General features: G+C 35.7%; 1 protein-coding gene across 2 annotated transcripts in view; it reads left to right on the forward strand.

Moving 5' to 3' along the window:
* Positions 1-5,347: 5,347 nt before the first annotated feature.
* The window catches only part of LOC110805108 (calcium-transporting ATPase 8, plasma membrane-type), a 46,850-nt gene continuing 26,810 nt past the window's right edge, over positions 5,348-25,387 (forward strand). Inside the window, exons 1-11 of one of the 2 annotated variants that reach the window (XM_056836386.1) lie at positions 5,348-5,691; positions 6,800-6,916; positions 7,000-7,039; positions 7,214-7,320; positions 8,337-8,468; positions 8,606-8,695; positions 18,330-18,399; positions 23,960-24,030; positions 24,163-24,246; positions 24,323-24,400; positions 24,488-24,559. In XM_056836386.1, coding sequence (XP_056692364.1) covers positions 5,626-5,691; positions 6,800-6,916; positions 7,000-7,039; positions 7,214-7,320; positions 8,337-8,468; positions 8,606-8,695; positions 18,330-18,399; positions 23,960-24,030; positions 24,163-24,246; positions 24,323-24,400; positions 24,488-24,559 — 927 coding nt within the window. In that variant the 5' untranslated portion in view covers positions 5,348-5,625. Of the gene's footprint in view, positions 5,692-6,799; positions 6,917-6,999; positions 7,040-7,210; positions 7,321-8,336; positions 8,469-8,605; positions 8,696-18,329; positions 18,400-23,959; positions 24,031-24,162; positions 24,247-24,322; positions 24,401-24,487; positions 24,560-25,387 lie in introns of both variants that reach the window. The other variant, XM_056836385.1, reaches the window with a different exon arrangement.

The raw sequence follows: 25,387 nt of genomic DNA on the forward strand, positions 1-25,387 counted from the left end.
TGTTGTTCTTTTATGTATTGGTAATGTTCTTTGTATCTTTTATTAGTATTCACGCATATTTTGAATGTTATTTTTTTTTACTTTTGTTGTTCTTTCTCATATGTTGCTTTTTCCCCCTGTAGTTTTCTGTTTTTATTAATTTTGAGTTTTTTGTTCTTTTATTTATGGTTTTTTGTTCTCTTTAGGTTTTCAACGTTTTTTTTTTAAAAATTTTCAAGTATTATTATCAATATTTGATTATCTTGTTCTATTTATCCTGCATTTTTCTCATGATGTTCTTTTTATAAAATTTAAAATGAGAACGAATATGTTCTTTTCATATTTGTACGAAAAAAACAAGTGCACCCTTCTGATTATGAACACTGCTTATATTTCTTCTTCTCCATCCTCCTCTTTTTATTTTATTTTATTTTTCATTTTCTATATATATAATATTTCTCCTACTGAATTCAATCATTTCTCATTTTAAAACACATTTTAGAGAGAGAAAGGGGAGAGGTTTTATTTTCTCTCAACAAAAGAGAGATTTTATGAGAGAGAAAGTTCGAAATACATTTTCTCCTCCTTCTATCTCTAACACGTGATTTTAATTGAATTTAGTTTATCGAAAACTAGCTAATTAAGCAAAATACTAGTTTAATTTCGTTAGTTTTTGTATTTTTTAATCGATTCAAAGATATTGATGATGCTGATGAATGTGCATCGGGTGATTAAGGTACACTTCCTTGTTCTTATTTCTATGTTCTTTTTAAATTCTAATGTTCTTTCTTATAACATATTATTTATGTGTCATCAGCATTTTTTGTTCTTTTATATCATCAGTAATTGTTCTTTTACATATTTACAGTGTTGTGTTGAGTTATTTTTGATAAATAAAATAACGGAATTAAAACACATTTTTAATCTTAAAAATAAATTGTATTAGAAGTACAATAACTTACTTTTAAAAGAACATACATATAATTCTTTCTTTGAAATATAATTTTCGTCCTTTCAAGTATCGTCGTTTTATTAAAAGAACAAAAAGACCTTTTAAAAGAACATTAATCTTAAAAATAATGTTGTTTTTTTTCCAGACTTTGTGGTTCTTTTTCATTTACATTCTTTAAATAAAATAGTTATTTTGTTGTTCTTTTACTTTTGTTTATTGTTCTTTTCTTTTACGTTTGTTGTTCTTTCTCATATGTTGCTTTTTTCCCTGTAGTTTTCTGTTTTTATTAATTTTGAGTTTTTTGTTCTTTATTTAATGGTTTATGTTCTTTTTAGGTTTTTTAACCCTTTTTTTTTAATTTTTCAAGTATTATTATCAATATTTGATTATCTTGTTCTATTTATCCTACATTTTTCTCATGATCTTCTTTTTATAAAATTTTAAATGATAACGAATATGTTCTTTTTATATTTGTACATTTTGTCTGATTTGTTACTATTAGTGTTTTACTTGATATGTTCTTTTCATGTTTTTGTTAATGTTCTTTTAATTTACTTTATTATGTTCTTTCTGATTTTTTTTTTGTTTTTTCTGTTGCATTTTTCACATGATGTTCTTTTTGAAAAATAGTTGTTCTTTTTATAATTTATCAGGAGAGAGAATATATTATTTTCGTTTTTTACATTTTCTATGGTTTTTTAACATTAGTGTTCTTTTCAGGTTTTGGTTAATGTTCTTTTCATTTACTCTATCATGTTCTTTCTGTTTAGTTTATTATGTTCTTTTTCATTTTTTTTGCTTTTTTGCGTTTTGTTTTAATATTTTTGCGTTTTGGTGCAGGTGCACATAGATCTACGTGCATGCCCCTGCACCATCCGCGCGTTGCTTTGAGGGTCCTAATTTGATTTAATTTTTATGTTTTGAATATTTTTCGTTCATATCTGTCTATCAGAGCAGTTTCCTTCGATATTGCATAAGAACGTTAAGGGCATGTTCGGCAGTAGCGTTTGAGGTAGCGGGTAGCGTTTTGACCTAGTCAAGACGCTACTTGTAAAAGGCAAGGTAGCAGTTTAGGTAGCGGTTAGCGGTAGAGGTAGCGTTTGGGTAGCTTTTGTCAAACGTTAAAATTAATAGCTTTTGAAAAATTTATAATAATGTTTTAAAAAATATTCTACCTTTTATTTTATTTTAGAATATCAACCGCTACTTTTACCGAACACACATATCAGTTAGCCGCTACTTTGACAGTTAACCGTTACCCGCTACCATTCACCGCTACCCGCTATTCAACCGCTACCGCTAATTTTGCCGAACAGGGCCTAAATTCCCAAAATGCGTCATTTTCTAACTTAACTAATTGTCTGACACGTGCAAGGCACGAGCTACTGGGCTAGTCTTATGATATAAGATATCTTTATATGTGTTATTTTTTAATATTTGGGTAGTTTTTTAATGTTTAGTTTTTTGTTTTAATGTTATATATGTAGTAAGAGTAGTTATTATGTAATTTAGCCAAAATAGGTGACAACTACATTAAAATAATTAATCTATAAAACGAACAGAAAACATATGTATTTTATGGATAAATTAGTGATGTAAAAGGTATTACATGTTTTGTTATCTATACAAGACTATATGACAAATATTTGCTTGGAGTAATTGTATAGCATCCGCAAGGATAATTCAGATAATTCGCCTAGTTTTTATTTCCTCGTAAAACAAAAAAAATACAAGAGTTGTCCGACAAATATAATGCAGCCACCTGAGGAACATTGGTGCTAAATCGTAATGCGTGAATTTGTCCATGCCCAAACTTGAACCTCGCTATATGATTCCTAAAATATATAATCCAATATAGTCATGTACAAATATTTAACCTTTAAAATATAATCATACTACTACCTCATAAATCATAAGAAATACAGTACAGATAAGTGCACCTATAATAAAGTACTCCGTATGATATTTAACTGATATTCAAATTAAGGAAATATCTATAAACAACTTTTTTGTGCGTTTTCTATCATCTATCTTCGATGTATACATGATGCGATTTGGTACGTAACACTCTCCGTAGTAATACTACTACGGCCATTAAACTCAAGTAATTTCACTGATAATTTGCCTGCGAAAAATTATTGAGTATGGTTCAATAAATTAGACGCCAACAAAAGTATAATTATGAACCAAAATAACCTGAAATTGTTTTCAATATGTATGCAAATCGTTTTATTCAAATGTTGAAACTTCACTTCTTATAAAGATAAAGCCAGAAGATGAACCACTGACATCAGTGTTAATCTCGCCGAATTTCCCCTGCTTTCTTCAACTGTTAATTGACCCATGTTTTCGCTGATATTTGTCTCGACAAAGCTGGCTAAGGCAAAATGATGATCAACTCGTATGTTTTAGCCATTAGAAGTATTGTACTCTTGTATATGCATTTAAAGCCACATTTGACACTAGAGAAGGACAATCTTTTTTTTAATGAACCATGCATGCTAAAGTTTCAATGGTACAATTTTTTTTTACAACAAAGTACAACAGAAGTTAAACAATCGCTACCTCTACCTCACCTGCTACTTCAGGCGTGTTCGGCAGTAGCGTTTTGACCTAGTCAAGTCGCTACTTGTAAAATTCGTAAGTGTTTGGCAATGTAGCAGTTCAGGGAGCTGTTAGCGGTGGAGGTAACGTTTGATTAGATTTTGTCAAACGTTAAGATTAGTAGCTTTTACGGTAGCGGGTAGCTCTTGAAAATTTTATAATAAAGTTTTAAACAATATTCTACCTTTTGTTTAATTTTAAAATATCAACCGTTACTTTTACCGAACACACATATACGTTGGTCGCTACTTTAACAGCTAACTGTTAACTGCTACTATTCACCGCTACCCTATATTCCAACCGCTACTCAACCATTAACCATTACCCGTTATCGCTAATTTTGTCGAACAAGCCTACACCAAACACTTGCAAATTTTAGCAGTAGCGCCAAACCCTATCGCCAAACAAAGCATTAGATATTGTACTATAATTTCCCGGAAAACACGGAATGTTTGAAATTGCCAAATTGGGTTCTCACTTGAATTCTGTCTCACTCACATTTTCCCCCTTTTCTCTTCCAGCAAAGACCATTTATTTTAGGGATTTTTCATGAAATACCCCTGAGGTTTGCCTTAATGCACCAAATACCCCTAAACTTTCCAGAATGCACCAAATACCCCCGAGGTTTAGTATAAATACACAAAATGACCAAAATGCCTATTTTCCGTTAACTTATCCGTTAACTTTAACTTTTATTTTATTTTATTTTTATTTTTTCTCTTTCCTTTTTTATTTCTTAATTTTTTTCATTTGTTTTTTTCTCTCTCTCCCCTTCCTTCTTCCCTGTCCTCCATGGAAGCACCATGGAAGCCCATATCGCCACCATGTTCCAATGGGATTTCTCAATTGAGAACGAAAATCATCAAATTTGCATCTTAATCTAATTGTTTGTTGGGAAAAGAGAGAAAATCTTTGTTGTTGTTTGATGGGTATGAAGATGGTGATTAAATTCCTGTGAAGTTGTGGAGGTGGAAGCAACTGGCTTCCATGGCAGGAAGAAGGAAGGGCCCTTCTCTTCCTCACCACCACCACTAAACACCGTCCCGCTAACCCCTTCTCTTCCTCACCACCACCCCACACCGCCACCGACACCAGCCCTGCTCTTCCTCACCACCACTACACACCGCCCCGCTAGCTAACCCCTTATCTTCCTCACCACCACCCCACACCGCCACCGACACCAACGCCTTCTCTTCCTCACCACCGACACCATCCCGTCTCTTCCTCACCAACACCACACACCGCAACCAACACCACACACCGCCACCAACACCAGCGTGCTCCAGCGGACCAAAGGCATGCCCAGATCGTCGCGAGAAACAAAGCAGCAGATCTGAGCCTCGGTTTTGGTCTTGTTCAATCGATTTGGGTGTGTGAGAGAAGGGAGAAAATGGGGTTTTGAGTGATGGGTTTGAAGAAGGGATTGGAGAGAAAGAAGGTGGTGAAGACAGAGAAAATCGAGAGAAGAGCAGCAATGGAGAATCCAAAAAAAATTGGGGGTAATTGATTTTGATTTTTGATTTTTTTAGATAATAGTTAATTAATTTGTTAAGAGTTTAATTAATTTAATTAAGGTTTATTAATGTAATTAAGGGTTAATTTATGTAATTAAGGGTTAATGTTAGGATAAATAGATAAAACGATTTATTAAAGGCAAAAAGGTAAACATACGCTAACGGGGACTTAACGTTCGTTAGCCTTTTGGGCATTTTGTGTATTTATATTAAACCTCGGGGGTATTTGGTGCATTCTGGAAAGTTTAGGGGTATTTTGTGCATTAAGGCAAACCTCAGGGGCATTTCATGAAAAATCCGTTTATTTTATTAAGGAAGTATTCTTTTGAAAGTGAGAAAAAGGCAAAAAAAAAGACGAAGAGAGCTGAATTTCCCACATACTTTCCAGACTCCATGTTGGTAACTTCACCAGACTACAGTTGAACTTGCCTTTGCTTGAAAATTATCATATCCCATTTTTTGATCAGGCAAATTTCTCAGTTAATTGGTTTAATTTCCCAGAACATTTGTGATCTGAAATAAAGAAGTAGTAACAGTACAGTTGAACTTGAAATTAGTTGCAATCTCTTCAAAACTATGAAAGACGCCGATATTGTCAGTTGCGGAAGTAACTGTCCAGTTGAACGCCTCAAACGCTGGAGGGTAACTCTTTTTCCTCTTTTCCCTTTTTTTTTTTTTCAAATTTTATTATTTTGAATAAAAAAGGTTAGCATATTCAAGTCAAATAAACTTTTCAATGTTGGCAGTAAGATTAAAGTTAAGAATTTGGTTAGATTTGTTTGGGTGGATAAGGATTATGTTTGAGAGGCTTAATTATGAAGGAATTACAAAAGATTAAATATGAATAGAAACTGGATAGTTGAATTCTTGGTTATGTTGAGGGATTATGGCTGTATATTTGCTGGTTAAACAGTTTGCATCACTTGCTTTTGCTCCTTGTAGATTCCGTTGTACGGAGTTCCAATGGCGGATCTTCTCTATTTGTTGGGATGGGCCGGGGGCAAATATTTTGGTAGTGTATGTTTAATATAATTGTATAAATTACATACTATCTCGTAAAACTGTTCAACATCCGCCACGACTTGTATGAGAACATGCTTGTGTTCAATCGATGGTACTCGTACTCGTACTCGATATCTCATTGGTCTAGCCAGATAAACTTAATGGGATGGACCGACGAGATGAAGTGGGATAGGGAATGTGACAAGATTATTGGACAGAGGGTTTACACTCAAATTTGGTAATAGATATTTGATCACCTCATTTTTGTCTGAAAAGGGAAAATTTTCTACTTTCCTACTTCAAAATGTAGTATTCCGTTTAACAAACAGAAGTACGGAGTATCTTTGTTCCCATGTCCGGATGTGTCTAACACGATTTTTGTACGCTTGGTTACCATGTCCATCATCTTCAAGTTCAACATTTTTCCGTTTAAGATTCTTGAATTGGATTTATGTTTAAGTCCGACACTTATCCATATCTAAGCATCTTAGCTTGTGTTTTTGTCTTGGTTTGATTTGTCCGGTTCAGCTACTTGAGCTTATTGGCTGAATAGGCTTATTAAGGTCCATAAGGACATATAAAGTTCATTATGACCAAAACCTGGATTGCTAGAGTTTGGTTGAGTTGTGCTTTTCATCAGCATAGTGACGCAGGCACCAATCAATCACTACCTGTTGCAATAATAACTCTATGTATAGCTTCACAATGGAAAACAGTTTGAGCTGATTAATTTTTTTTTACGTTACAGCAAGCAGCACTTGTTCTAAATGCTTGTCGGAGATTCCGTAATTGCTTGGACTTAAAGAAGGAAAAGGAGAAAAAAGAAATTGCAAGGAAGATCAGAAAGCATGTACATGTTATACAAGTATGTTTTTAAACTCAGGGGACTTTTCATTTATTATTTGGCCATTCAAAATTGTTTTTCATTTGCAAGTGTTACTCTTTCAGGCTGACAATCTTTTCAAGCAAGCTAAAGAGACAGCAAAGGGTAAATTTTCTGGTCATTTCATTTTCATAATTTTGCAGCAGTAACTATGTGAAGATCATGAATGTTACACTTAATTTGGTGGTATATGTCTGTTTGTCCTTAATCATGTTGAGTTGTGGTTAGCTAACTGGCATGTGGTGCCTTCTATGGCTTATGTTTTGTTTTTCATAGTAGCCCAAGAGTATCCTGATGTTCCACGTGGTGACTACGGAATTAAGCCAGAGGAACTTTCTGCTATGTCAAGAGAACACGATTCATTGGCTCTACAGAAATTTGGCGGAGTAAGTATTTTAGTATACAGTCTTCTATTTTGTTTGTTAGTAATCCAAGAGTATCCTGATGTTCCACATAGTGACTATGGAGTTAAACTAGAAACCTTGCTGCTATGTCAAAGAAACATGATTTGTAGGTTTTACAACAACTGGGTGGGGTACATTTTTTAGTATTCTATTTTTATTTTGAATTTAAAGCATGTTGTAAGAGATAAAATTTGTTATTGAACAGAACTCTTTGACAGATTCAGAACTACTCACATTTGTTAAATTTATCTTAAATCTCAGAAAAACGCATGATAGATATTCAGAAAGGGAAAAACATCTATGCAACCTAAAGAAAACCCAACAACTAATTATAGTTTGAGGCTACTTTTCACTGCCAATTTATATACCCTAGCCTAATATTAGTTTGTTTATAATCACGGATTTGGGGCCCTCTCATAAAGGTGCTTAGAAGGTATTGTAGGCACAAAAAAATTGTTAATGTGCCACGTTGGATTTTATTAGGTCAAAAGTCAAAGCATTGACTTGGAAATCATTTGATGGTCCATTAAATTAATTGATTTGGGTTTCCCATATTAATTTATCCCATTTTAGATACTTTAATCAAACCCGGATATTTTTTATGGGTTAAAGCCCAACAAAATGGGTTAAAACTATTATAAATGGGTCATGACTACCAAGTACAAAGTAAAAGGCCCAAAGCACATTGAAGACCCTAAAGCTCCCCTCACTCTATAAATAGAGCTTATTATTTTATTCGGAGAGGAGGAGAAACAGAGAGATTGTACCCAAAAATATAAAGATCAATAAAATTTATATTTTGTTGACATATTTTGGCTCTCTTATTTATAGACTTGAAATTTGTGTTTACTGGTATAAAGAAAGTAATCTAACCAAAACCTTTTTTAGGATTAACTAATAATTATTTTTGTCCTCGGGCTTTGTAAGAAGCTTGAATTTGTTTTTAATGTTGCTTTTCTTTTTTATTTTAACATGCGTTACGTGTGTTTGAATTTTAGGTAAGTCAGTTAGCAAAAAAGCTTAAATCAAATTTGGAGAAGGGGATCCCAGGGAATGATGAAGATATTGTGCAAAGGAAAAATGTATTTGGATCTAACACTTATCCTCGAAAGAAGGGGCGAAGTTTTTGGGTTAGTTTTTTATTTTTATTTTCAATTCTATCTTTTTATGAGGAACTTTAATTTGCTTGATAGATTTTAATATTATTTATGAAATGAAGGATATGTAATATGACTTATTCGCCTCTAATTTTTCTTACATGGTTTAGCGGTTCCTTGGGGAGGCTTTTCAAGATCTGACTTTATTAATATTGATGGTAGCTGCTTTGGCTTCTCTTGCTCTTGGTATTACATCAGAGGTGAGTCTCAAGCCTTGGGGGAAAATTTTAGTTAATTCATTTTGTCAGTTCATTAAAACTAAATGTCCTGTGGTTTTAATCCATAATGCTAACAAGTTGTAAACAAATTAGTAAAGATGAATGTTTTGGAAAATTCAAGTGCTGAGCTGAACAGTTCACTGGTGCTCAAGTGAATATCCTATTGCATCTTTTTCCTCTCCACAACTACAATCTATTTCTGGATATGTTGCGCTTATGAATCTTTTCAAAGAGAAATCACGTGTTGAGTTGAATGGTTCTGTAATGCTCCACTGCAAGTTGCAAGTTGCAACTGCTGAAATCTAAATGAGTATGCTTCAGTGTTTTTGTGGATAAATCATATTTGAAGGAAGTAAGAGAATGCACTTTTTTTTAAAATTTTGACCTGACAGTTTGTTATCATTCATCAACGCAATCACTTTTTCGGTTGAAGTTTTATTTTTACTTTTAATTTTTTATTTGACTTGTGCTTCATTTTCCTATGCTTTGGAATTCCATTAATGAAAGGTAAAAATGAACTTTGACATTGATGTAATCCATTTTCTTACAGCGATGTCTCAGAATAACTTATTACTCCGTATAGATAATCTCAAGACCAGGATTAGTTTGTAGAATTTTGTGAACAATATCCTACTCCCTCCGTCCCGGAATACTTGACCTGTTTTCCTTATCGGGCCGTCCCTTAATACTTGACCGGTTTCTAAAAATGGAAATATTCTAACAATATTATATTATTTCTCACTCCACCCCTATTAACCCACCTACCCCCTACTCCATACAAAAAATAATTAAAAATTCAACCCCTACTCTCCCCCAACCCCACCTCTTAACCCACCTCCCACTAACTACATTAAAATAATACCCCACTATCAACTACTACCTATTAAATTAAATAAGTCAATTCAAATTCCTTAAACTCTGTGCCGGTCAAACCGGGTCGAGTATTCCGGGACGGAGGGAGTATGTATTAAGGATATGATAGAAGTCTAAATACTTAGGTAACTATGGTGATATAATATCTAATGTGATAGAATTATGCTATCTTAGATATGTAATAGAAACCTTTGAGACATAGGAGACATAGGTTATATATCCTGTACTATTAATATAGGTGTTTTCCTATCAATAATATGAGAGATCAAATATGCATTCTCCATAACTAATCATGATATAGAGCCATCCATAATAGTATTGATCCTATTCTTCCACATAAAATTTTCACGGCTGATGGGTGTCTGAAAACACTTTGCCTATGAGTCCCAAGCCCGAATGAAAGAGGAGGGTTGCAGTAGGTCTGTGGCAGCCATAGAAAAAAAACGCGGATGCGGTCGCGTTCACGGTAACGGTCGCGTTGTCGCGGAAACCGCTTGTAAGGAAGAATAGAACGGATCGCGGATGACGCGGTGTGAATTTTTTGAAAAAAACCCCATTAACATGTCTAAGCCTTATTATTATATTTTTGGTCTAAAAAGCATTATATCAACAGAATATAACCAAATCTATCCTAATATGAGTGAGTATTATTTTCTGTGAACAAATAAGCACTCGAAATATCATTTTTCATAAACTACATAACTAATTACATAAATATTTTTGGTCAATTTATGTAAAAGAACGGTGTAACGGAGAAAAAAACGTCTAATGCGGCGAGTCACTGTTACGTAACGGACGACGCGGGGAGAAAGACGTGATTTTTGTCAAACCGTAACGTAACGGGTTTTCGCGTAACGGCAAATCCAAAATAGGTTACATAACGGCCGTTACGTAACGGAACGGCCGAGTTTTAATTCCATGGTGGCAGCCAGCTGAAACCATAGTCACATCTGATGGACATGAACCGAAATTTGGACATTGTGGGGCGTTCCCTCCTCAGCGACGCACTGCACTTCATAGTCCCGAGTGTAGTGAAAAATATGCAAGGGCTGCTAGGTCGTCACCCAAAAGTGACGATATGCAAGGGTTCTCGCATAATGGATGGGCGGGGGTAAAAAAGCCCGTCCACAAACATGGTAAGGGCAATGGTGAAGATAGTAGGTGCATTTGGGACATAGAAGTATAGAACATCAACTCTTTGACGGGAGGTTATGAAAAGGAGGAGAATTAACGTAATATGTTTACAAGAGACCAAGTGGGTTGGACAAAAGGCAAGAGAAATATTCTCTCCGTCCAGGAATACTCGAAACGGTTTGACCGGCACAGAGTTTAATGCATTGTAATTGTTAATTATTTAATTAGAAGTAGTTGGTAGTGGGGTATTTTTTTTGATATAGATAGTGGATGTTAGTCAAATATAGATAGGGAGTAGGGAAGTAGGTGGGTCATTTGGCAAGTGAGAAATTGATACAATATTAATAAAAGTTTCCATTTTTAGAAACGTTGCAAGTAATCCGGGACGGCCTTATAAGGAAAGCGTTTCAAGTATTTTGGGACGGAGGGAGTAGCTTTTTGGGGTTATAAGCTTTTGTAACCGGGAAAGGATAAGAGTAGGAATGGAGTAGGTATTCTCATTGATCAGGAGTATATTGATGATGTAGTGGAAGTTCCTACGAAAAGTGATCGAATTATGAGTATTGAGCTTGTGATAGGGATGAGATCGTAGCTTTCATAAGTGTATATGCACCTCAAATAGGATTGGATGCCTCTGTAGGACGAGGATTTTGGGAGGAGTTGGAGGAAGTGGTGCAACATGTTCTTAGGAGTGAGAAGATGATCATTGGTGGTGACCTCAATGGGTATTTGGGCTCTAAGCGAGTTGGTTTTTAGAGCATTCCTGGAGGTTTTGGTTTCGAAGAAAGGAATAAAGCAGGAAATGATATTCTGGATTATGCGTTAGACATATGACTTGGGGGTCATGAACACTTGGTTTGAAAAGAGGACCTCTCACCTAGTGACATGTAGGAGTGGGCCGATTGGCGCCAGTGCGAGTCAAATTAACTACTTTTTAGTAAGGAATACTTGGGGAAAGGGTTACGTTGATCGTAAAGTGATCTCGGGTGAGAGTACGACAACCCAACATAGACTAGTAGTGCTTGAGTTTTGAAGTAGGGGTTGCATAAGTTCTCGAAGACCACAAGTGGAGTCTAAGATTAAGTGGTGTAAATTGCAAGAGCAGAACCAACAAAAAATTGTTGATAACATGGCCACAACAGGTATTTGGTTTTGTAGCATGGATTTGGATATATATTTTTTGTGGACTAAAGTGGAGCACAACATAAAGGAAATAACAAAGGAAGTTCTCGGAGAATCTAAAGAAAGCATGCTACCGAGTAAGGACACATCTTGGTGGAACGAAGAAGTGTGACAAGCGATAAAGAACAAACGTGAATGCTATAGAATGTTGGGAAGATGAAGGAGCGATGGGAACTACGAGAAATATAGAGAGGTAAAAGAGGGAGCAAATAAGGTTGTACGGGATGCAAGAGCAAAGACGAATGAGGTTCATTTAGCAAGCTTGGCTACGAAGGAAGGAGAAAAGAGCGTTTATAGATTGACTCATATGAGAGGTAGGAAGACACGAGATCTTGAAAAGGTTAGGTGTGTAAAGGATGTGGAACAAAGAATTATGGTTGGAGATAAGGAGATAAAAGAGAGACGAAAGTTGTATTTTGACAATCCATTTAATTGAGATCGAGAGCAAGATTTGGAGATATAAGTATCTCACAATATGGTGGCCAATCTCACAATGATAAAAGCACGCTTATCCCTTTGTATAAGAATGAAGGAGACGTCCAAGATTGTGCCAACTATCGAGGGATCAAACTAATGAGTCATACTCCTTCCGTATTTATTTAAAAGATACAAGTTCCTTATTCGGGCGTATTTTATTAAAAGATACACTTTCTATTTTAGGCATGTTATGGTCTCTACTTACAATTATATTAATTTTTCTCTCCCTCTTGTGGTCCCCACACTTACTCACATACTATTTTTTCAACATTAAATAATGCACCCAATATCAATTTCTTACAATAAATAATAATTTAATACCCCACTTTCATCTTATTTCAATAAATTCATCTCACCCTCCTAAAATACGTGCCGTCAAAGTGTATCTTTTAATTAAATACGGAGGGAGTACTATGAAACTTTGGGAGCACTTGATTGAACAAAGGTTAAGGAGAGGTGCCAAGACCGCTGAACCAAATTGGCTTCATGTCAGGAAGATTAACTACGGAGGCCATTCATCTTATGAGACAACTAATTGAGAACTATCGGGATAAGAAAAAAGACTTACGTATGGTTTCCATTTATTTGGAGAAGGCATATGATAAGGTACCGAGGGGAGTACTTTGGTGGGCTTTAACAAGGAAACGAATTTCGCAAAATATATTGACATCATTAAGGACATTTATGAGGGAGCTAACACGAGTGTACAACCTAGTCTTGGAAAGACAGAGAAGTTCCCTATCACGATTGGACTACATCAAGGTTCCACACTTAACCCTTTCCTCCTTGCCGTAGTAATGGACGAATTTACGAGTTCAATTCAAGATAGTTACCATGGTGCATGTTGTTTGCAGATGATATTGTGTTGGTCGACGAAACGAAAGAAGGTGTCGAAAGTAAGTTGGAATTATGGAGACATACGTTGGAACCTCATGGGTTTAAGTTGAGCAAAATTAAGACGAAATATTTGTAGTGTAAGTTTAATGGTAATAGAAGGAGAGAGGTAGGAACGATCACCTTGGATGGTAGGACTTTAAAAGGTTCAAATTTCTTTTGCTACCTAGGATCTATTATCCAAAAGGATGGGGAGTTGGATGAAGAATCACCCATAGAATTAAATCAGGTTGGTTGAAGTGGAAGATTACCTCAGGGTTTCTACGTGATTCATGTGATCCAGTCATGCCCCATAGATTGAAGGGGAAATGTTACTGTACGACAATTAGACATGTACTATTATGGTACAGAATGTTGGGCTATGAAACAATGTAAAATTCATAAGATAATTGTGGCGGGAATGCGTATGTTGCATTGATGTTTTGCCATACATGAAAGGATTGGTTGAAGAATTATGTGATTAGGAAGAAAGTGGGGTTTACACATTTGAGAACAAAGATGACGGAGAATCATATTAGGTAATTTGGCTAGGTAAGATGGAGGCGAAATGATACGCCGGTTAGAAGGATTGAAGAGTGGTAAACGGATGGAATTATGAGGGGTAGGAGAAGACCAAAGCAAACATGGAAGAGGGTGTTCGAGAGTGATATGAGTTTATTGAGGACTGAGGAAAATATGACGTTAGATAGAGTGGAGGGAGATGATACATGGCGACGCCTCAATATGACTTCGTTTCCATCTCTTTCTCTTTTTTCTATTTTCTTTGTAAACTTCTCTCGTTTTCCTATTTTTCGCCTATTCTTTAAACCGGCCTATTTTGTTTTCGTGTTCCCTCTTTTTCGTGCCTCGTGTATATTCTCTTTAACATAACCTTTTATTTCTCTTACTTCACGTTCATACGGTTCCTTATGATGGTTCATGTTAGCCGATCCTAATCATTTTGGGACTAAAAATCCCATCATTATGTGTTGCAGAGTTTTGAAAACAAGCATTCCTTTTGTTTTTATTCTTTATATAACAAGCAACTAAATTACAACAAACTGATCATAACTAACTTTCCCCAAAAACAGCCTTAACTGAATTTTTACGTAATTCGAGTATTTTTGGAAGAAGTTAACTAGTTATAACTAAATTCTAAAATCAAAGTGGATCAGAAAGTTACTTGTCGTGGGCAGACATACACTATCAATAAAACAGCTTCATGACTCTTTTCAAAGTGGCATCTCTTCTTGAGTGTCCACCTTGAGGAGAAGTATGTAACCCACTGCATGATTGCCGATTTAGGAGAATCATCAGGGCCTATTAATTCTTCCCTTTCCTTCTGAGTAACCATGAATCAAGGTGGAATTTTTTTGACCTTGTTTCAGCTTGTCACTTAATTGCAAGAAGCTAATGTCCAATTTGCAATTTCTTGAATTAAAGAATTCAAAATGGAGTACAAGATTTAGAGAGCCAAAAACAATACATGAGAGAAAGCATTAGCAATCAATTTCCATGCACTCTTGTACAGAATCAGTTTAGCAACTAGAACTGCTGAAAACGTTCTAGATCTTATGTTTTATTAACCACTGGAAACTTTTCTGAAATGATGAGTTTCTGGTATTATGCTCCCATTTCTGAACTGTAGTCACCACAGCTAACAATTTGCTCACGAATACAGAGAGCCTTTGCCACTTCGGACCTAAGCCTTGCTAAAAATGCTAAAGGAGACCTCTCTGCACCAAAACAACATCAATCCCCACATTTGAAGCGTGACTTTCAATTTTAAACTTCTTGGAGGAATCAGGAAATACCAAGACTGACTGAGCTCTATAGCTTCCTCCGACCACTTAAACCCATCCTTTTCAAGCAAGTTAGTCAATGGCTTGGCATAATTCCTTGACAATTTTCTGTAGTAGACAGCTAATCCCAATGAGCTTCTCAATTCTTTCACATTTTTAGGGATTGGCCATTTCACTACTGCTGCAATCTTCTGAGGATCTGTTTCAACTACACTTCCAGATATAAAGTGCCCATAATATTCAACTTTATCAATTGCAAAGGCCCCTTCACTCATTTTAGCAAACAAAGTTTTTGATCCGTTAATTGTAAAACAACCTCTATATGCCTCAAATGCTCCTCCAACCTCTAGAGCTGTACACTATAATGTCATCAAAGAACATCAACACACATTTTCTCAACAAGGGTTTGAAAATGTGTTTCATCCATGCTTGAAAAGAGGTAGGAGCATTAGTTAATCCAAAGGGCATTAACAGAAACTCATGGTGTCAATTACGAGTTTAGAAGGTTGTGTTATACATTTCTTCTTTATGAACTCTTATCCTTTAAAATCTTCTTATTCAAGTCTCCGATGTCTACGGAAAGCCTCCAAGACCCATCCTTCTTCAGAACCAACGGCCCAATGCCATAAGTAACTGAATGATCCTTTTGCACTAGCTTTTTGAACGATATCTCTTTGCTTAAGAGGATATCTGTATGGCCTTATGTTCACATAATAGTTCCAAACTCCAAAGGAATCCTTTGGTCAAACATACCTCTAGAAGGTGGTAACTCAGTAGGTTCTTCAAACACTCTATTGCGCTTCTCCAAAATGGCCCCACACAACTAGGTACGTTATGAGCTTCAGTTCCACAATTTAGAGCATCTCCAATGGCAAGCTAATTGTCAAATTAACTTGTCGTGCCACCTAAGATTTTAAGCTAATTAACATTCTAGCTAGTTTGTATTCCAATGGTAAGCTAATTTACTAAACTAGCTTGATATTTAAATGGGTCCACAATTAACCATTTAATTTTATTATTACTTAAGTTCCTATTGGACCACTTCTTTCCAAGCAAATTAGCTTGCCCAAGCTAATTTATTAAAATCATTCAAATGGTTAAGCTAGTAGCTTGAAACTTTTGCGAATTGCAAGCAACTCCCTAGCTACAACCATTGGAGATGCTCTTACAATATTAAAGCTGCCATTCTTAGTTCCAAGTTCGATCATTTCATGAAATACATTTAAGTTGAATGGACCATTCTTTCGTGAATTATTTTCTTAAGTACTCCTCCAACTAGAATTCCCTTAAGCACATGATGGCTATATTGAAGATCAAACCCCATAATAAGACTCTTAAATCCCATATCATAGTGCCTAGTCCACTAAGACACTGAATGCCCAAGACCATGTCACAACTATCCAAGGGAGTCGAAATCATATCAGAACTCAAAATTCTTCAAAGTTGAAGTGAGGTTGGTTCTTGTACATCAACTGACATGCTGAATGATTACCAACTCCTATTATAACAACTTTGAAGAGCTATGGAATCCAACATCCAACTGTTATTCCAACTTTATAACTAGACTTAAATCTAGAAAATTGTGAGTGCCGCCTGAATCTATCAAAATATCAAGTGGTTTACCGTTGAAGTCAGAGAATTGATAGATATACTAGGTTAGATACTTGATACCTCAAAGCATTTTTCTTTAGATTCAGATTCTTCATCCACAACATTCTCCGACGCCTCTTCTTCACCCACATCAATTATCTCAACACTAAACAACTTAGTTTGTTTTAAATGACACCCAAAACTTAAGGTTTAAGAGACTTTGATTGTATTGTGTTTAGTTTGAACTTAGGAAGTTATGTAGGTATAAGAACAGGCAGGTTTACAAATGGTATTAGTGCGTGAAGGTTTTAGTTTTTGATAAAATTCTGTGGCTTCCCAGGTTTCGTCTTCTAACGTTGCATACTAAACAATTTCAGTTAAGGATACAATTACGAATGCTCTCACAAAAGGCTTAAGGGTAGGTTTGACCTCCAACAAAATGGTCCAGAAAGTACCACGTATGTTTTAGGTAAAACCTGATTACACTAAAGCATGAGAGATCTTGGGTTTTTAGACTCATCTATGTTAGACTATATTTCTTGTTTGCTGCATTTTATTAAACTTCTCAACCACATTTATACCATTCTCATCCTTGAAATGCGCACACAGATCAATGATTATAAATTCAAATCAATCGACATTCTTCTTAAGACATCCAACTTTTAGCCTTCATGTTTATGCAAGCAATATCCACTTTCTGCTCATCTTTACCTTGCATAAACTAAACTTTTTGTTAAACCTTTTGATCAACAAGACAGGATTTTTTCCATCATATTTAGGAAAGTCAAGTTTAGGCAGTATTATTCCATATCAAAGTGATTTTTGTCTTCCTTGAATCTTCACTTACTTTGATCCTCTTACTCAAATCATTTCTGGTATGCATCATTTACAACATTTCTTCCTTGAACTCTTTGGTTTGCTATGCTTAATATTCCATCCTCTGCTTCAATAATCGAATGTGGGGAACTAGCAGCCTTCCTTCCCTAACTGTAATTTGGATAAGGCCCGTAAGCTTCTCGTTCCTCTCTTGTAGGACTTCTAGTTACAACCAAAGCCAGGATTGCAGAAATGGGTTTGTTCTTCAGAATGGGTATGAAATCAAGAGTGAGTATTTCTTTGATGATAACTGCAGGAAAACTCTAATACCAATGAAAGAATTGACTAACAATTAGCTATTGAAACTCAAATTCAAGAGCCAGATTTTGAGATGTTTCAAAAGAAATAAAAAAATAGAGAGAGGGAGGGAGGGGTTTTTTTAAATGTATTTCCGAATGATCAACAACTGAATTACAATGAGCTACTTATAGAAAATTAGTTCATAAATCTGACATTACAACAAACTGATTTTAAGTTTTAACTAACTTTCCTGCCAAAAACTAACTTCTAACATCGTATTACAACTGTTGAATAAAAGCTTCATCATTGGTAGTTGTCTCTAAAAATAAACTTAGGAGTATTAGGTTGCTGTTTTCAGTAGACTGTTCATAAAATTTCCTTAATGTTGTAATGATTTTCTTTAATTTATTATTTTATCTTTCCGATGTAGAGCTTAACACACCTTGATGTTGCATGAATTTCTTTTTATACTTTATATCACTTGTAGATGATTTATTTTTCATTTTTCCTTACATTATGGAATTTTATTATTTATCATTTGGGTATGTAACTGGTCTAGATTGTTACAGGGAATTAAACAAGGATGGCATGACGGTGGAAGCGTTCTCTTTGCTGTTTTCCTTGTTGTTGTTGTTACAGGTATAGTTTGTTTTTTTTTGTTAAGGATCAATAATGCATATCCTTTATTTTAGTAGATTGCAACTGTTTCTATTTTCTGTGAGTTGGTAGTGTTGATTAGAGTAAAAAAATATGTTGACAAGGGGAGGCATTGTGAGGCTGCTGATTCAACCCCATACTTGAATACCTTTATTACGACGATCTTGTCAAAATGTCAAATGAACTAGAATACAATAGTTTGCTTTTAAGAGGAACAATTCGTAGACCACTGAGAGGAACTTTGTCATGTAAAAATAGAAACCATGTTAGTTACTTGAATGATGTTTGAAGGGGTTGGTTGATGGAGATCTTGGGTAAGAGTACATAAAGTAACAGATTGCTGGAAGAGGAAAAAGATAACCAACAAACATAGATGCATGTGAAATCAATAAAATATAACTTCTCGACAAGTGGTTAATTTGGTGGTCAATGAGTCACATTTTTCCCATTACAATGTGTTAAATTAAATCACAGGTTGAAACAGGAGCACTAATCGCGGCACAGGAATCAACAAGGATTTTACTTTCACGAAAATAGGCTTCCATAGACTTTCTTGCATAGCAACATTTCACAATATAATTTTCAATTCCATAATCGAGCCATACTAGCACTCTTAAACCGAGATTATAGGCTATTCGAAATCATCATTGAAAAGTCAACATACTAGCATATCTTGTTACAATGTAGCAAATAACCATGAACGAACATTTTGATCAATTCACAAGCAATGATAATATTCAGGATTCATTGACTCTCTATTCTAATCATCAAGCAAGTATACATTGGGCATATGGAACCATCAATCATGCGTAATAAACTATGTGACACCAAAAACGATTCTAGTTGAGTTCTCCATGGCAAATGCTTCTCAACAGTGCTAAGAACAGTAGTTGCAATATTTTTAATATTAGATGTATATGTTACCAAAGTCATGGACAAAGATGCAAGGCTCGGTTGGAAAGTGAAGTAACCCGGAGGTGATGAAGTGTGTTAGTGAGGCACAGGATGACCATGGGTTGCACCGTCTAGCCCAATTGTGTTGAGGGAGTAAAACTCCTGCCTGCGTAATTGCTGCATATATCCAGAATATCCAAGCAAGGAAAACTTGTCGAAATTTGTATGGAAGGTGCGGCCTAGCAAGGCCGGAATACCCAACGAAATCATCATAGCCTGCACCATAGCCACCAGCACGTTGCGTCGAGAAAGCCTCAAATAGGCGGCGTGAAGTTGGGTGTGTGGGTTGCCACGTGTAAGTGGTTGCATAGTGTTGGACTGTTGGTCACTGATTGCCTTTGACACCAATCACAAGTGCACCATTGATGGTGCATGGTTGCGAACCAGATGTTGAAGGCTGGATGATTCCTAGGGGTTGCGGCAAAGGGACAAAGTCTTGACGGGGGTAGATGTAACGTCCGTTGAACTTTGTATTTTGTTTGATATTTGATGAGAAGTTGGTCACATTTCTGGTTCCATGTCATTGCAATATTGCTAACATAAGGTGGAGTCGGTGGGGAACTCACCTTGTGACCTGGAGGTCACAAGGTCGAGCCCCATCAACTGCGATATGCTTGGGAAGGGAGCGTAGACCTATGTAGTTGAGTTAACTAACATGCGATAGGTGTTGGTTTAGCAGGGTCCATTCTTCTTACCTAATGAAAAAATGTCATTGCAATATGTAATATGTATACGAAGTACAATGTAAATTGGTTCATAAATAGGAAAAGGAAAGGAAACAAGAAAGAGGAATGAAAAGAATTGAATTAAAGCCTCCTCAAACAACAATGTTTTTGGTTGGAGGCGAGAAAGATTTTAATTTTATTTTCAAATGTTTGGTGAATAAAGAAGATCGAAGGAGAGGAAAGATAACACCTCCCTCAACAACTCTTTCCCACCGCCATGAACACCAATACCAGATACCACCTCTAAGCCACCAATGAATCTTAAATTTTCAAACACTTTCAATATGCATGATTTGATATTTTCTTAATCAAAGAACAATGAGTTTAATCAATATCAAAGACAAATAATCGAAGACCACACCCTTGTAACCACTATCTTCTCTTCTTAACCACCATGTCTGATATCCGACAGCATCAGCCCTCGAATTCAATTTTATAGCGTTGTACTTGATTGGAAGTGTTGTCGTGGAAGTGTGTCAGGGAACCCTTGGGCCTCGAATCATTGCCGGATTTTTAAGTGAGGGCTAGGGTTAAAGCTCTGTTGGACTGGACTGACAGTAGAGGATGAGTAGAGACCTAGAGGAGGAAAATGGGATAATGGAGAAGTCCCAAGTTGGCTTGGGTAGGGAAAGAAAGTGACGGAAGAGAGAACTCAAAAAAATTAAAATATGGAAAGAAGACTGTAAGAATGGGAAACCAATCAACGGGCAAGAGAGACATTGTAACACCCTAATAATTCCTTGCTTTTATAAAACCATTTTCCAACTTAAAATAAAGGAATTACTAAAGTATTACCGCCACCGTGATAACGGTTAAGGCTAGTACCAGAATTACGCAGCGGAAATTAATGTCAACTAACTTTCAAACCAACATAAATACTAATATTTGAGGCCTCCTACAAATTGGAACCATAACGGCCCAAAAACCAAAGTATTTAAAAAAATCCAACAATTCAAAACATAAGTAAAGTATTAAAAATAGTTTCAAAGCACAAAAGAATGCAACTCTCTCAACCATCCCAAGCTAAATGATTTCGATCGTACTTTGATCTACCAACCTGCTAAATTAATCTACTCCCCAACAATGCAAGTACAAATGATGGATCATCATAGGGTCATTAAGGCGAAGGCCATGACCAAAAGACATAAAGCACGTAGTCAGCAAAAGCTGAGTACTTACAAGGCTGGAGTGAAATAAAACTATAAACATGCATCACTCGCCTAAGTACTGATCAACATGCAAAAGTCATTTAATAAATAACAAGCAAATCATGAATACAAGACTCGACTCTTGACTCGACTCTTGACTTACAAGTTAATTAGAATAAGCTTCGAACGGGCCAAAAGAATATTCCATAAAGGAAGGGTGTTGGGAGCCTACCAAACACCATCATAAATAATAAATATCGGACCATACCGAGTGTCGGGCCATACCGACGAAATTCCAGCGCATAAATTAAATGAAACAACGTCTTGTATCATTAGTAGGAGAACGAGCTTTCCGGCAAGTCTCCCCCCATTGTTCATACTCAAGGTATATACGTTCCAAGAGTTTTGAAGCTTGTTCTGGTTGCACTTTACGTTTATTAATATTTTATTAATGGTGAACTCGAGACTCGAACACACATACATACACACATACAATTAATAAACGACAACCAAAACAATCTCATTTTAATCCTTTAGGACTTGTGATCAATAAATCAAGACGTAGTGAAATTACTACCAAGTTCCTTCTCACAAAAGGTGAGATTCCACATCATGCCTATTAACATGAGGGTTGTGCCCTTGCACGAAAAATCCTAATTCATTTCATATAAAATATTCCCAACTGAACCCTACATGTGCGGTGGCTTACGTGAGCTAACCCTTCACATGTGGTAAAATAAATAGTACAACGAGGTACGAATAATTGACTCAAAAGTATGCTAGAGATCCCGTACAATAGCATAACCATAATTAATGCATCCCTTGTATGTGAAACAAACCATACATGCATAAATATTGAACAACATGATTGACAATGAAATCCATAGTCACAATAGTCCCAACATGCTTGTTCAATCAATAAATCATTAATTCCAATATAATAATTCACATGATCGTTCACCAAATCAAATATGAATTCACCAAGTTCACATAATATAATTCACATCAATAACAATCATGTAATGTCCCTTGACAATTCGTGTGGTCGCCCTAGACTTGTACGTACCTGGAATACCTAAGTACGGGGGCCACTGTGCGAATCACGACTCACTAGAAATCAACTCCTATAAACAAAATGGAGAAACTTAATTATTATCCATGCTTACTAAATTTCCAGCAACTATTTAAGAAACTAAAACCCTTGGTTTAATTAGAAATTAATCGTTATTCGTCAATTTAATAGTCTCAAATAGTCAACTCAAGTCCTAGTATAAAAACATTGACTTTTTAGCTTTAAAATCATTAAAATCAACACTTTAAAGCTTTATAATAAATCTGAAAATTGAACTTGATTCCCATAATTTAAATCGTCATTAAATTATGTGAATCAATCGCCTGAACAATTGGAATTAAAGTCTTATCAATAGGTCATTAATAAAACCATGTTTTGACCATAAAAATTGACACTTTAATTAATTAATAAATCTGAAAATAATAGTTCGTACAATTAAAATCAATCCCATCAATTCAAATACGAAAACATTAAAACACGGTGTTCATAACCGTTCCCAGCAATTTAACTAATCCAAAACAATAATAATAATATAATTTAAAATACGGAATTGAAATAGAATAGGCAAGGAAGAAGAGAATTATATCAATCCGGCCTATAGCACGGTACAATCACGAATTGAATGTGATTGGGCGAAAAAAGGATCGAAAATATACGGAGTATGATACACACAACACACGGTTGTGTGTGTGTGTTGCGTGCGGTGCAAGCACAAAGGCAGGGGCGGCAGCACGGCTCGGCAGCGAGCACGAGTGAGAGAGAGTGTGCGAGTATGTGTGGCTGTGTTGAGGGCAACAAGCAGCAACAACGAGTGATGGGCGTCGAGTGCTCGGGGCTGGGCACGACGCAAGGGAAGGCAGAGAAAAGGGGAAGTGAAAAACTGCAGCAGAAATTTAGAATGCTCATAACTTCTAATCTATAACTGGAATCAATTGATTCTTGAAGCAAAGCTCAAGAACTTTTTGAGATCTACAACTTTGAAGAAGAAACCATTTTCTGAAAACGAACGGAATTAGGTGAAAAACGGACAAACATAAGTTCGACGAAAGAAAGAGGAATTTAGGGTTAGGGTTTTATTTTTAGGTTTAATGAATAATAGTGAGGGATTTTGAGGGTGAGCACCTATATTTATAGGCTTAGGAAACTCCAAGATGGGCTAGGCTTTAGGATTCCCTTTCGGGCTTCATTAAACATAAGATGGGCTTGCTTAATTTGTTTGGACTTGAACTTGGAATTGAATTGGGCTAGATTAATTAAAAATCGTTTTACTTTTGAAACCCAATTAAATTCCCAACATGAAATAATAAATGATTTTTGTAATTAATTAAAATAATAAATATTCTAATTAATTAAAAATACATTTAAATAATATTTAAATGCGATTTAAATGCGATTTAAATTCTAAAAATCGTAAAAATAATTTATAAATATAATAAAATATATTTATAAAATACAGAAAAATACGAGGTATTACAGACATGGGTGCAAATTCCCGTCTCTTTCTCGTTACGCCCGACCGAACATCCCCATAGCTTATTTTATCTTTCTTTTTTATCTTTTTTTTGTGTGTTTTTATTTGCTTTTATTTTGTGTTGTCTTAATTTTTCTAAGGAGATGTACAACTTTCCCCACCTATCTTGTAGCCATCGGTGATTACAGACAATCTCTCCAGTTCCAGAATCTGGATGATCAGAAAAGAAATATACATCTTGAGGTACTTTAATACTTGTTCACTTTTCTTTCTACCATATTAAAAACACGTATCTCAAGACTAGGAGTAGCCTCATTGAATATATTTCCCTTTCGTGCATTCTCCACTACATGTTCTATTTGTATGTACGCGCAGGTTATCAGAGGGGGTAGAAGGGTGGAGTCTTCAATCTTTGACATTGTTGTTGGAGATGTTATACCGCTTAAAATTGGTGATCAGGTAAATTTGTTTTTATTTCTCTCTTTATTCATGCGAGTGTGTTCATGTATATGCTTATTGGGCTGGATTGTGTTAGGTGGCTGCTGATGGAGTGCTAATTTCTGGTCAATCTCTTGCAATTGACGAGTCAAGTATGACTGGAGAGAGCAAAATCGTAAGCTTCTTCCTATTCTTAGTCCTTGACACTTTTAAGTACTAACCTCATTCCACTTTTTGAACCTCGTGAACTGGACTTTTGTAGATTACCAAGGATTCAAAGTCACCCTTCTTAATGTCTGGCTGCAAAGTAGCTGATGGCTACGGTACTATGCTGGTAAATTTCAAACCTTAGTTGTATGTAATCCCTGATCAGAGCCTCAGAGGTTGTAGTTTGAAACTGCACTGAGACTTATGTTTTTTGGGATTTTTGCAGCCTTCTGTCTAAATTAAGAATAATTTTACTCCACAATCTTGACATTTTACTTTGTTGGTTCGGTGAAGTCAAAATTATACTCTTCTCGTCCAAAATGATTGTGTTAGTTTCCAGGAGTATTGGGTTTGTTTTAATGGAATTTCCTGAGTATCCACCGTCACTTTCTGTGATTTGCTCATGACTATGCAAGTGGCTATGACAGTTGTCTGCTTCTTTCTAAACGACGACTGGTAGTATTTCTTTGTATTAGTTGAATTTTTTTGTGAACTGCAAGTGTAGATAGAGGATGCTTATAGTATAGGGATAAGTAGGCACATCTTCTATTTTCCCGTAAATTCAAATCAAGTCGACTAACTATCTATTCTCTACGTTGGCATTTGTATGCTTCCGGCACAATTTTCCTTGGATTGGTGCTGCAAGTCTGGAACAGACTTTCATGTCCTGTATCCATGGCCCAAAATCATACAAACCCATGAAGTTACTACAGTGCTCTAATAAGGCTCTCAGCTACAGCCTGGGTCCTGGGACGAGTTAAAGTGGTCATGTATTTGCAGCCTTACTTAGATACCTTAGGCCCAATCAGCTTTACCCCTAAAATATGCGAGAGGCTGTTTTACAACCTTGATGCTTCATAGAAATTAACTTACTACTCTAAGCAGATGATAAAGCAAAAACTTAGTAGAACAATTTTATTTCATTTGTCTAAACTCGAGAAGTGAAACGTTGGTC

The sequence above is a fragment of the Spinacia oleracea genome, chromosome 2 (genome assembly GCF_020520425.1).
Source record: "Spinacia oleracea cultivar Varoflay chromosome 2, BTI_SOV_V1, whole genome shotgun sequence".
NCBI lineage: Eukaryota > Viridiplantae > Streptophyta > Magnoliopsida > Caryophyllales > Amaranthaceae > Spinacia > Spinacia oleracea.